This window comes from Macaca thibetana, chromosome 2 (genome assembly GCF_024542745.1).
Source record: "Macaca thibetana thibetana isolate TM-01 chromosome 2, ASM2454274v1, whole genome shotgun sequence".
Classification (NCBI taxonomy): domain Eukaryota; kingdom Metazoa; phylum Chordata; class Mammalia; order Primates; family Cercopithecidae; genus Macaca; species Macaca thibetana.
In genome coordinates, this window is record NC_065579.1 from 111302015 (window position 1) to 111316403 (window position 14389).

At 42.2% G+C, this 14389-nt stretch overlaps 1 protein-coding gene across 5 annotated transcripts in view; it reads right to left on the reverse strand.

The window, feature by feature from the left end:
• The window catches only part of ARHGEF3 (Rho guanine nucleotide exchange factor 3), a 339677-nt gene that overhangs the window by 183182 nt on the left and 142106 nt on the right, over positions 1-14389 (reverse strand). The window contains exon 1 of one of the 5 annotated variants that reach the window (XM_050781163.1): positions 9376-9533. The exons of the other annotated variants lie outside the window; for them this stretch is intronic. Within the exon in view, the coding sequence (XP_050637120.1) occupies positions 9376-9471 (96 nt within the window). The 5' untranslated portion in view covers positions 9472-9533. Of the gene's footprint in view, positions 1-9375; positions 9534-14389 lie in introns of those variants that run through there. 5 annotated transcript variants of the gene reach the window in all.

Here is a 14389-nt window from a genome sequence, read left to right on the forward strand (position 1 = left end):
AAGCATTTCTCCTGCCTCAGCCTCCTGAGTAGCTGGGATTACAGGCACACACCACCACGGTTATTTTTTGTATTTTTAGTAGAGATGGGGTTTCACCATGTTGGTCAGGCTGGTCTCGAACTCCTGACCTCAGGTGATCCACCTGTCTCAGCCTCCCAAAGTGCTCAGATTACAGGCCTGAGCCACGGCACCTGGCTAACATTCTACTTCTACTGGACAACACTGCTCCAGAAAGCACAGTGCTATGGAGGTCTGGATTTTAGCATCTTTCTTTTTACATAGAAATAAATGTAGTTGTTTGCTTATACACTTTTGGTGGGAATGTAAACTAGTTCAACCACTATGGAAATCAGTGTGGCGATTCCTGAAAGACCTAAAAACAGAAATACCATTCGATCCAACAATCCCATTACTGGGTATACACCCAAAGGAATATAAATTATTCTATCATAATGACACATGCACATGTATGTTCGTTGTAGCACTATTCACAATAGCAAAGACATGGAATCAACCTAGATGCCCATCAACAGTAGACTAAATAAAGAAAACGTTGTACATATACACCATGGAATACTATGCAGCCATAAAAAGAATGAGATCATGTGTTTTGCAGGAACATGGATGAAGCTGGAGGCCATTATCCTTAGCAAACTAATGCAGGAACAGAAAACCAAATACTGTATGTTCTCACCTATAAGTGGGAGCTAAATGATGAGAACACATGGACACATAGAGGCGAACAACGCACACTGGGGACACATAGAGGGTGGAGGGTGGGAGGACAGGGAGGATCAGGAAGAATAACTAATGGGTATTGGGCTTAATCCTTAGTGATGAAATAATTGATAGAACAAACCCCCATGACACAAGTTTACCTATAAAACAAACCTGCACATGTACCCCTGCACTTAAAGGAACACAAGAAGTGTACAGTTAATCATTGCTATAAAGCAAAAGAGACTCACTGGAATCTCTTTTTCCTTCTTACCTTTCCCTGCCCCATGCAGACAGGCTGGGCAACAAGAGGAGAAAGGGCTACAATGATCCTGATGACAAAGGATCAACCCTGCAACAAACCAGTACACTTCCCACCTGGGCGGCCACAGGCAGACACCAGTGACCCCGAGCGGGGACTGATTTCCTGGTGGCTGTTAAAACAATGCACCAGAGAACAAAGTGCCTTCAAAACTAAGAATAGAAGAACAGCTCCAAATAAGATTTCCAGGACTCTGCAGGAACAAATTCCTCCCTTGCTCTGTCCGTAATCCACCATCCACCCACAGCTTGACCAGCCTCAGCACAAATGTCCCCACCTCCGCAGTCCATATACACAGATCTGGGCGAGAACTGAAGGACAGAGTGGAAAGGGGAGATCCAGAGAAAGAGGTGAGGTGACAAGCACTTTGCCTTAAGGGGCTCACACCATAATGGTTCTGCAGTTGAGATGTGGAATATGTTTCTGTCATCCATGTCTTTGGCTTCAGATATGAGGGACAAGAAAACTCAGTTGTGCAATGTGATCCATAAAACTGACAAATCAGAATGGATCCTGTATTCTGAAAAGGTACTGAGGGAATGAGATCTAATTGTACCTGCTTGGGGGGGAATGTTAATTATAATAATGATAATGATATTATTATTATTATTATTAGCTGTATGCCTTTGGGTAAGGTTTATAATTCGGTCTCAGTTTTATAATCCAGAAAATAAAGGGGTTGGATGCAATGTGTGGTGATTCCTGAAAGACCTTAAAACAGAAATATCATTTGACCCAGCAATCCCATTACTAGATATATACCCAAAGGAACAGAAATCATTCTATCATAATGACACATGCACATGCATGTTCTATCTCATTCAGTTCAAAAATTCCCTGATGCTATGCACATGCAAACAAGGTATCATCAACACTGTCATCTTTATTCTCTCACTCATCTAGAAAACACTCATTGGGCAGCTAATACGAGTCATACCCTGCACCTGACACTGGCATACAAACAAAGAAAAACACCGCTTCGCTTCTGGAGTAGTTTCTTAAGAGAGAAAGAAGGACAAGGGAGAATGGATGGAGTGAAAAATTAGAGCAGAGTTCTTCACCAGGAGCCAGGGGGCTGTACAGACATTTTCACAACTATGTGCAGGTTTCTAAAGAGAACACTCAAAGACACACGTGAACTCAGGAAGGCAGAGGGCTGGTGGTTTAGTGAAACTATGACAGACCAAGCACCATGCTAAATTCTTAGTATGTGCGGGTGCTTGAAGGGTTGGTGCCCAAAACAGTCCACAAAGTGTTCATGGAAATATACACCTAAGGGATTTGAACCTGTGCTTGACTGGTGCAGAGCCTGCCTCTCTCCCCAGCATCAGGGATGGTCTCATGGCATGTGGCCTCTCCCTGCTGCTGTGCCTCCATCAACTCTCCCTTTCTCATATCAGAAGATCATAAGCATTTAACAGCCTTGCACTTGTCTGACCCGAGCTTGCTGTATCTGCCCAAGAGGGCTAGGAAGATAAGATGAAATAATCCCAGTGAAATACTCATCACTAGTCAGCACTTAAGAGGTACCAGTAGATCATCATTCATCATATATTCATTTAGGACCTAATACATGCCAGGCCTTGGGATAGGCGTTCTCATCACCTTCATCACTTACTGTTACTATGTTTAACATCCCCCACTCCCAGCAACATGCAGAATGCTTCACACAATATGCACTCAGTAAATGTGGGTTCAGTAAGTAAACGGTGATGAGCTTGATGGTAGATATATTTATTCTTCAGCAAATATTTATGCCTTTTCCTGACCTCCATGGCTTGATCCTGTGAGGTGCAAGAGATGGTGTACCAACTCTGAGCCTACATCTTAAGAGACATCATGTGTTTCTGCTTGCTCCACAAGAGAAGAATATATATGTGGGTAGCACTGTCCAGAATGAACCCACGTAGGACAGACCACCCCAGCCAACCTGCACACTTATAAGCATAAGAATAAATGTTTGTTATTGTTTGCCACTGAGTTTTGGGGTAGCTGTGACTCAGCAAACGCTGACTGAAACAGTCTCCTTTACCCAACTCCAGAAGTTTCAGGCAGGGAGAGTGGCCCTGGCTTTTCTTACTTTTAAGATGCAGTTTCAGAAATTGGGTCATTTTGTGTACATCCCTCTTTCCCCAATTCTCTCTGGGCTGGTAATGTCCCATTCAAAGAAGACAGCAGGGACTATGAAGACCCATATTTTGGCCACCTTGGCACCCGGTGCAGAATCCAGCACAAAGATGGTTCTCAGGCAGTGCCTGATTGATGGAAAGATGGGATGAGTACGGTCAAAATCACTAGAGGCATCAACCTGGACCTCAGATGCTCAGAGCCACTGGTTCTGCAGTCCTCAAAGCACGGAAAGTGGATCCCACTGGTGATATAATATCATCTCAGACCATATGCAATAGACCTGCATATATTTATTATAATATGTTTTAGGAAACACATTTCCAACCTGTGATTTCAGGACTATTACTGCTTAGGATGCACCTAAGTCTAAAAAAAAACCAAAAACAAACCAAAAAACCCAAACCTAAAAAACCAAAAATGAAAAAGAGATAATTTAAATAAATACAGTAACTGAAAAATAATAGTACCGATGGTATGTGAATATGAAAAATGTAAGTGAAATTTGGGAAACACTGATCTATTACAAGTCTCTTTTTCCTAAAAATCACAATCATAATCATAGTGAGCATTTTTGAGCACTAACAAGATACGCTGTTTGAAGCGCTTCACAGATACTATTTTATAAATTCCTGATTCCCTATGAGGCAGGTACTATCAGCATCTTCATCCTGCAGGTGAAGAAACTGAGGCCCAGAGAGGTAAGGAACTTGCATAAGGTCACAGAGTAAGTGACAGTGAGGATTTGACTTCAGGCTGCAACTTCCAGGATCTCAGTCCTTGACAGCTATGTCTCTACTGGTTCTGCTTGGAGAACCTGGTACTGGAGAAGTTCAGCATTGCCCAGAGTTAACTGCAAAATCCAGAACTTGATCCTCAGACTCCTAACTCCCAGCCCAGTGCTCCTGTCCCTGCTCCACAAGGAATATGCTGGAGAGGACACCTGGGGTTAATCCAGAACTTGATCCTCAGACTCCTAACTCCCAGCCCAGTGCTCTTGTCCCTGCTCCACAAGGAATATGCTGGAGAGGACACCTGGGGTTTATGAGGACACCTGGGCTGTGTGAGGTCTGTGAGAGGAAAGGGAGAGAGGTGGTAAGCACTGCAAGGAAGACTTGGAAGGGAGAGATGGGGAAATAAGGATCTGTCATGAGTTATTTCAAGGCTGCCAAGCTGAGGCAGGTGCCCAAAGAATGCAGGGAAGCTAGAATACGGACAGAGATATTCAGCAAAAGAGGGCTTGCAGAGCAAGGGTTGGCACACAGGAGCTGCTTCCCAAGAGAACTGCCCACCCCGGCCAGTATAAGGAGCGAGTTTCCCGAGTTTCCCTAAGTGACATTCACTTTGTCTATATTTAGATCCTAAAGCCACCCATTGTTTCTGTCCCAGTGAACAGCTGGGGTCACCACTCTAACCTTGCCCGCTCCGAGTCACACGTCTGAGTATTCCATCAAGAGAGGCCTTTTTAGGATCTGGTTTGAATCAACTTCCCCTGCCATGGCTCCTACTTGGCGTCCTGGGCAAGCTGTAAAAACATGGCTAGAATAGCGGCTTTAAAATGCATTCTCAACCTTCCATCGAATATGCTGCTTCCTTCCCTCCACAAAATCAAACTATGTCCATGTTTACCTCAGGACATAGGTGCCTCAGAGCCCTGTTGTTGCTAAGCCCTTACACACTAAGGTCTGAGCTATTCCAGAGGCTGATGGGGGAGGATCACTTGAGCCCAGGAAGTCAAGGCTACAGTGAGCTATGATCATGCCACTGCACTCCAGCATGGATGACAGAGCAAAACTGTCTCTAAAAGAAAAAAAAAAAAAAAAATATATATATATATATATATATATGTTCATAAGCAGACTAAAGTAGTTAGTAAGCCAATTATATTTTGAGTTCTAGTTGATATCCTTGGGAAATGGGTGCTTAAACACATGCATTAAATCATTCATTAAATCATTTGACTTTGAAATAGGGCAGATGTGAAAACTATTTTTGACTTTTTGTGCAAAATATTTGCATACTTTAGACTCATATCTGAGCTAAATTGAGTTTAGAGACATCTCTGATTTGACAAGTGGGGAAACTGAGTCCAGAGAAAGTAGTGACTTGTCATAGGTGCCTCTTACTTAGGCACTGACTGGACCACAGCAAACATTCACCAAAATGGGACAACTTACCAAATCGTTGGAAAGGAAAGTGTTACTGCAGATGTTGCACATAATAGGAGATCTGGGAAGGACCCCACATTAAAGTCATCACATAGCACCTAATGGCTAAAAACATCATTTCTGAATCCATTCTTCCTGGATTTGAAACCTGATCCACTACTTAACCATTCAGGTGACCTAGACAAATTATTTATCTTCTGTAAATCTCAGTTTTTTGCCATCTGCAAAATAAGAATAATGATAATAGCCAATCCCTACAGTGTTGTAAGACTTTTATGACCAAATATGAGTAAAGTATTTAGCTAAGCATCTAATAAATGTAAGTTATTATCGTATTATATCGTTATTAACATTACATTGACTATCACTGACATGTAATCAATCATTTGAATGTTGTCAACTTTCATACTTGAAAGGCTCAAAAATTATTCATCAAGAGAGCAAATAGTGAGGTGAGTGAGATGGGGAAAGGCTGAAATTACCCCAGTCACATCAAAGTATTAAAAATATACGTCTGAGGGGCATGCAGTGGCTCATGTCTATAATCCTAGCACTTTGGAAGGCCAACGTGGGAGGATCACTTACGGCCAGGAGTTCAAGATGAGTCTGGGCAACACTGCAATACCTGGTCTTGACAAAAAAGTTAAAAAATTAGCCGGGTATGGTGGTGTACACTTGTAGTCCCAGCTACTCGGGAGGCTGAGGTGGGAGGATCCCTTGAACCCAGGAGTTCAAGGCTGCAATGAGCTATGATTGTGCCACTGCACTCGAGCCTGGGCAACAGAGAAAGACCCTGTCTCCTTAAAAACAAAAAACAACAAACAAACAAACAAAAGTATGTCTAAACAGTGTAACAAAACAAAAAGGCAACACAAAGAATGGGATAATATATTTGCATATAATATACTGAAAAGGGATTAATATTCAGAATATGTAAAGAACTCTTAAAACTCAGTAACAAAAAAATAAGCAACCCAATTCAAAAGTGAGCAAAGGACTTGAACAGACATTTCTGCAAAAAAGACATACAAATGGTCAATAATGCACATGAAAAGATGCTCAACATCACTAATCATCAGAGAAATTCAAATCAAAACTATAAGGTGATACCACTTCACACCTATTAGAATGGCTACTATTGGAAAAAAAAATCAAAATTAGAAGTGTTGGGGAGGATGTCGAGAAACTGGAACCCTTGTGCACTGTAGGTGGGAATATAAAATGGAATAGCCACTGTGGAAAACAGTATGGTGGTTCCTCAAAACATTAAAAATAGAATTACTGTATGTTCTAGCAATACTACTTCTGGGTATATACTCAAAAAAACAAAAAGCAGGTAGTGGGAATGTAAACTAATACAACTACTATGGAAAACAGTGTCGAGATTCCTTAAAGAACTAAAAGTAGAACTACCATTTGATTCAACAATCCCACTACTGGCTATCTACCCAGAGGAAAAGAAGTCATTATACGAAAAAGATACTTGCACATGCATGTTTATAGCAGCACAATTCACAACTGCAAAATCATGGAACAAACCCAAACACTCATCAATCAAGGAGTGGATAAATAAACTGTGGTATATTTACAGAATGGACTACTACTCAGCCATAAGAAAGAATGAATTAACGGCATTACAGCAACCTCGATGAGATTGGAGACTATTATTCTAAGTGAAGTAACTCAGGAATGGAAAACCAAACATCATTATGATCTCACTGATATGTTGGAGTTAAGCTATGAGGACGCAAAGGTGTAAGAATGATACAATGGACTTTGGGGACTTGAGGGGAAGGGTGAGAGGGCAGTGAGAGATAAAAGACTACAAATAGGTTGCAGTGTATACTGCTTGGATCATGGGTGCAACAAAATTTCACAAATCACTACTAAAGAACTTATTCATGTAACCAAATACTAGCTGTACCCCAATAACTTACAGGAAAAAAACTGAAAGCAGGGTCTTAAGAGATTATTTGTACACTCATGTTCATAGCAGCATTATTCACAACAGCTAAAACATGAAAGCAACCCGAGGTCCATCCAAGGATGAATGGATAAGCAAAATGTGGTATGTCACCGTTTAACAATATTAATTGACAAAAAAACACCTGTTTAATGTGGGGCATACAGTAAACAGCTCTCAAATCTTTCAGCCTTGTAATACAGAGGGTAGTTTTCAATCACTATTAGAGGTAATAATGAAATGCAAAATATGTACTATATATAATTATGCAACAGTGTCATATATTCACAGAGAAATTGAGTATTTGTTTCTCTGTTACCTTCAGAGCTCCATACAATATTACCACCATATGCAATAATGGAATATTCTTTTTTTTTTTTGAATTTTGAATTTTGCTTTAATTTTTTTTTTAAACCAGAATATTCTTAAAGGAAGGGAATTCTGACACATATTACAACATGAATGCACCCAGAAGACATTATGCTAAGGGAAATAAGCCAGTCAAAAAAAGACAAATACTGTTTGACTCTACTTATATAAGATACTTAGAGTAATCAAAATCATAGAGACAGAAAGTAGAATGGTGGTTGCCAGTTGATGGGGGAGGGAAGAATGGAGAGTTATTGTTTAACGGATATAGAGTTTCAGTTTTGCAAGGTGAAAAGAGTTCTGGAGATGGATGGTAGTGATGGTTGTACAACATTATGAATGTACTTAATACCACTAAGCTATTTACTTAAAATAGTCAAGATGGTAAATTATGTGTTACATGTATTTTTACCACAATAAAAAATTTGAAAAAAATGTATGTCTAGAATGGTCATACACAATGGTCATACACAAAAGCTGGAATCAGGGTTACAGAAATCAGTCCCAGGAACATAGTTGTGATGAGAAGAATAGAAAAAGCAATGGACATTGCCTTTAAAAAACAGTTTTGGCAAGCCAGGTGCAGTGGCTCATGCCTCTGACCCCAGCACTTTGGGAGGCTGAAGCTTGAGCTCAAGGAGGATTGCTTGAGCTCAGAGTTTAAGACGAGCCTGAGCAACATAGTGAGACCCACATCTCCACAAAAAAATGAAATAATTAGCAGGGCATGGTGGTGTATGCCTGTAGTCCCAGCTACTCAGGAGGCTGAGGCAAGAGGACTGCTGGAGCCCAGGCGGTCAAGATTGCAGTGAGCTGTGATTGCACCACTGTATTCCAGCCTGGATGACAGAGTAAGATTCTGTCTCAAAAAACAAAAATAAACAAACAAAGAACAGTTTTGGCTTATCCAAAACTTTAACAACTACCTCCCCAAAAAAAACAAATAAAGGGATAGGGAAAGTAACCTTCAGAGCTCCTAACCATTCTTCAACCCATGGAAACATAACATTTCCAGACACTCTTTCCAAAATAACCCAAACCAAACAACGATGTTCTTAATGAGAATGGTATCAAGTCTGAGTCTCCACTGATAATATCTGACTTCATTCTCCCAATAACAAACAGACTCAAAAACACCAGGATCACTTTAGGGAAACCTACAAAACAGTTGCTTCAAGCAGCATGAACTTCTAAAACCTAGTTTAGCCATCTTCCAATCCAAAGAAAAAGAGAAGATCTTGGAAATCCACTTTGTGATTAAATAGCAACAATAAAACAGAAGGCGGATGCATCTTCTTTTCTCTCTTTTCCTTCCCATTAATCAAAATCATCCTCTTACAAAAATTAAAATAGTAGCATTGCAGAGCACAGCGTGAAAAGCCCTTCCCTTTGTTCCCCTCCAATCACATATGCTAAAGGAGGCCCTGACAGCTATGCGCGCCACTCAGCTCACCCTCGCAACCAAGCAAAGCCATCTGCGGTCTTAAACACAGCCACACAGTGCTCTTCTGATTCATACTAAAGTGAGGCGGGAATCTGGCTCCATCATCCCAGGTGCTTTTAACAGCAGTTCTCTGATCAGTGTCTTGGAAGGTAAAAAGAACACTGCGTCCTCCCACACCTCAGATCCTGGCACCGCCCCCCAACCCGGCTGGCTCGGGTGGGAGTTGAGAGCTGGCCCATCCCAGGTTCAGCAGCAGGGGGCTTACCTGCGCAGGGACAAAGAGGCAGCACCACACCATGGGGCGCTCTGACCTCATCCACCCGGACTCGCCGGCTCCTAACTGCAGTGGAGCCCTGTGCATAGGATTCTCTGAACAGGGCTGAGCATAGTTTCCCTGAAGGAACTCCTCCCCGCCACTTGGGCTGCATGACAGGAAGTGACAGGGGCCATCAGTTACAAGTGTCAGAGGCTGAGAGCCGCACCAGTCAAGAGCTCCCCACCTCTCCTACTATTGCTGTTTTTGCAAAGCACTCTTTGAGCATTCAAAGGTAAACCAGAAGTTCAGTTTCTGACTGACAATCCCCAGCCTGTGAGAGACAAACAGTGCTCACTGGGTCCCCACCAAAAGCAATGTGAAGCATCCCGTCGGCTGCAGCAGGTGTGCTGCCTGCAGCTTTGCAGACCCAAACATCAGGGTGAAGTAGAAAAGAAAGCATCACTAGGAGAAGGGACATTGGGAGGAGAGCGTTGGGTCTTCAAAGAGGAATCAATGATCTACTTGAACTTTAACCAAGAATCAGTGCCCGGGATACAGAGCCCATACTGAGTCGCAGTTCAAAAGCAACTACACACCCATCCGTTTCTTTTTGTCTTATGCAAACCTGGCATCTTCCCTTCAGAGCCCTTTCAAAGTAGCTGCTTCTGGAAACCTCCCTTTCAACTTTTGTCATGGGTAAGAGGTCTTCCTGCTCAGAGCTATTATGGAAATAACTCATGGCTGACATTTCTTGTTTTATGAAGTGGGGATCTCACCAGAATGAACGTCTTGCTCCAGTTCCTTGCCTTATAAAAAACCCAGACCTCTTGGGTAAGGGAGACTGTCTCATAGGAAACTATAAGGTTTCAGATTGAAAACTATGCCTGGCTCACTCCTTCCCCACAAACAAACCAGCACTCTCACCCTCCTTGCACATTGGCAGAGGGTCTCAAACTCAAGGAGACATAACTCTAGTGTAGTTCTCAATTATTGATTTATTTCTTTTAGTTATCTAATGGGGTAGTATTTGACTTACAAAAATCTTCCTAATTACAAATTTTAGTGGCTAAGATTTAGCCCAGGGTTTCCTGAGGCCTTCTTACAAATGCATGGATTTTTAAGAGCCTTCCTCTGTCTCAGGCCTGAGTAAAGTCAGGGGACCCAGCAAAGACAGCAGGTTCATTTGAACAATAAGCTTCTGGTCTAACAGAAGGAGATTAAATCCAAGACTTTCATTAGAAAGCAGGCTCTCTCCATCCACGTTGCCAGGAATTTGCAAAAAGTGTTGAGGGGTCCAGGAAATAAGCGAGCTTGGCAAATGCATTTTTCATGGGGACAAAGTCTGAGAAGGATTCTCAGAGCAAGAGACACATGGGCAGTCTTCTGACGGGTGTTCTAGGCAGAAGAACTGGCAACTCAACAGCAAGGCAGTGCAGAACTACGGGGTATTTTGGAAGAAACCAAGTACGTTAATAGGTCTGGAGGCTGCTCTGACAGGCTTGGGTCTTGCTTCAAAAAGTGTGAGGGAATCACACCTGCTTAGAGAAAGGAGGAAGTGAAATCACTGCCTTTCAGGCAAGCATCTGGGTCACCAAGGAGCTAGCACCTGGAAGCACTCAGTAATGAGTGGCAGATCAAATGGCAGTGTCCACCGAGAAGTGGGTTTCAGATTGTCCTTGGGATTCCCTACTTCCTAAAGCCTGACTCCCCACAAAGCAAGCTAGTTAAGTGGTGGCTGGGGGAGGGGTAAGGGCAGGTATTCCTAAGGCCTCTTGTTCCAGCCTCCTACACAGGAAGGGTCCTGAATTTGAACAAGCCTGTAAACAACTTGAGATTAGCCAGCTTCGGGGACAACTCAGCCGATGAAGAAAGACAGTGCCCTGGGAAACGAGGGAGGCTGCATCACCCAGCCACTCCTCTCTTGGAGGATTTTCTGACAAGTCACTTCGAGGAGTCCTAGCAGCCAAGGCCAGCTTCACCCCAGTGAGGATTCATTGGAAATGTGAGATGACCAGGGCATACTATGTTTTCTTTCTTTTGCGGGGAGGAAGGGAAAATTCACATGAACAAATCCTAGAATGATTCAGCCTAACTTCCGGCTGCTGACTGAATGGGAAAGAAGAACTGAAACCTGTGGGCTGCAGCACTTTGTGGAAGAGGTGAAACTTGAGGGGCTCCAGGGCAGGTAGCAGTGGAGTAGGGAGGGACAGAGAGAGGGCCAACAGATGTCCTGGCAGGGGAAAGGGATGCAGCCTGCAAAAAGCAAGGCAAGAACAGGGCACGGCTGTCTCCTCTGATGCCCTTGCTCTGACCAGAAGCAATAACTCCCGGATTGAAATGGGTCCATGAAGAAGGCACTTCAAGAGGAGAATTTCAATAGTAAGAGGCTCTGATCCTCAAGGTCCACATTCATTTTGAGCTTTATAATGGGATATCAAAAGGAACAGTTTTCTCTATGGTATCTAGGATACTACCAAGTATTCAAACATGTTTATGTATAGGTTTTTACATTTTAAAAGTAACATAGCACACTGTCACACATTCAAACCACACAGAAGTATATAAAGTAAAAAGTGAGTCTTCCCAAAGGCCCTACTTTTTTTTCTATCCCGATCCCATTTGCTGGACGCACTGGGGTTAAAAAGCCAGATGTAGACAGAGGCTTATTAACCCAAATGGATTTAGGACCAGGGGTCAGGTACTTGAAAGAAAAGGCCAGGTGGGCACTGGGGCACCATTGAGAGTTTTTGTCTTAGGTCAGTTCCAGCTTTTCGGGTTCCTAAGGGGTTAATGGCCCAGGGTGACCAGACATTCTAATTTTACATAAGACCCTGAAATTCAGGGTCTTATGTAAAATCTGTCAATTGTAAATGCTGGCAACTATTCATCACCATAAGAAGTATTGTACAGGGCCACCGGTTTGCACCCTCTGGTGGTAATCCTTCCAGACATTTCCTTCTGTCTAAAAACACGAGTTGCTGGGTGTAACATCTTATTTTTTTCAAAAACAGAATGATAACATTGTTCTACCACTTGCTTTTTTCATTTAACATCCAGGGCATCTTTCCCTGTCACGTTGTTTTCGACCTCTTACTGCAGAGCATGCTATGGTATGGAAGGAAATTAACTCATTTAGCCACCTGCCCTGTGGACATTTAGCAAATACGAAAGATATGCTTGAAATGTCACTTCTCATTGTCCATTCCTCTTACCTCTGCCAATGTTGATAACTCATGATGAAAGTGCACCTGTGTGCAGATATTAATATATCATACAGCCACAATTATTGAAACCAGAGTGACCAAGGATTTTTTATGTTTTAATATGAGCACTTACCATGTATTTTCCCATGTGATCCTCACAATGGTCCCAAAGGAGGCCTTATTATCATCTCTCTTTTTGCAGATTAAAAAAAACTGAGACTCAAAAAGGTGGTGTACACCTCCCCATGGCATGTGGCCTAGAGGTGGTAAAGTTGGTTAGGAGTGGGGCCCAGCAAGCTTACTTCAGAGATCCTGCTACAAGCATACAGCCCTCAGAAGAGACAGCCAGAAACCTCCTCTGGGATATTCAAGAATCTGACATATCAGAGCACAAACCACTAGAGAAGGATTGCTAACAATGGGACAATTCACTTGCCTCTTGGAAAGAAAAGTCTCATTTTAAAGCCCTTCTTCATACTTATCCAACATAAATTCTACATAGATTGGAGAGAAATGTTAAAAGGGGGAAAAAAATACAAAATTCTGGGGGCGTAGGTTCTCAGGGTATGGTATTTTTCTTTTGGTGTATAGAGCTGAATCATATATTTATACACAGGAAACTACCTACAAGGTGCCTACGATGCAAAGATGAACTCTGTTTTCCCACAGCTGGTTACATAACCAAACTGGTAACAGTCCCTCTTGTTGGGCTCTAAAGAGATTAGCACCAAAACTGGGATCTAACTAAGATGCCACCAAAAGTGTCATGGCATCACTAGAACCAGAACCATGCTTCCTGTGTTCTTGTTCGATATATCTGAGGGTATTTTCTGTTGAGAAGTTCCAAGCAATTTCCTTAACAAAGATATTATAAGGAACATACTCATCAGGGTTGTGAGAATTTCATTTACATAAAATAAAATATTTAGATTTTAGCAGAATTACTTCTTCATTAAAAGTTGGCAAGCAACGATGATTCTTTCCATTTGAGCTTTATCCTGGCTTCTTAATGTCTTTCTTATTTGTACTCAGCAAGTCAGAAATTTCACAAAACCTTACAGTTGGAAAGGGAATTTCAAGGTCTTTAAACATATCTCATTTGATACTTCAAATTTTAAAATTCCACAAACTGAATTTAAAAACAGGTAGTAAAAAAATCTCATGGCCCAGTGCGGTGCCTCACACCTGTAATCCCGGTGGTTATGGAGGCAGAGACACAAGGATGGCTTGAGCCCAGGAGTTCAAGACCTGCCTGGACAATGTGAGACCCTGTTCTCTACAAAAATCTCAAATGGGATGGTAGCAGTGACCAAATTAAAATAGTATATTGCACACTGGCTTAACCAAGGTTCCAATATCATAAGATTATTATTTCTCAGATGTTAGGTTTCTAAGGTAAGATTAAGGAAAAACAAAAATTCAAAAGCAAATTTAGGTAAGACTAAGGAGAAACAAAATTTGGGTGTTACTACGCTGTCAGGGAGGCAAAAAGCACAGCAAGTCAGTGAGAAATAAAAAGAACATCAAATTAGAGCCTGGGAGCTGCTCACAGTCATGCACTTTTATTGAAAGTCTTTATCTACTCCTCAGAGCTGGAAGGGTGGTTAATCCAAGTAAAACTTGAGCAACTCCTCTGCCCCGCTTCACCATGAACCCTAGACAAATGGAGCAGGGGCGTCCAGACACTTTCCCAGGCCAAGGCCTATTGGACTCAAGGTGGTTCAACTCAAGAGACTCTGAACATTTGAAAATGTTGATGCTCTTGGAGAGCCCTGCTTAGTATCCCAGCTCAACAAGATTATAAAATGATGAGAAGAATG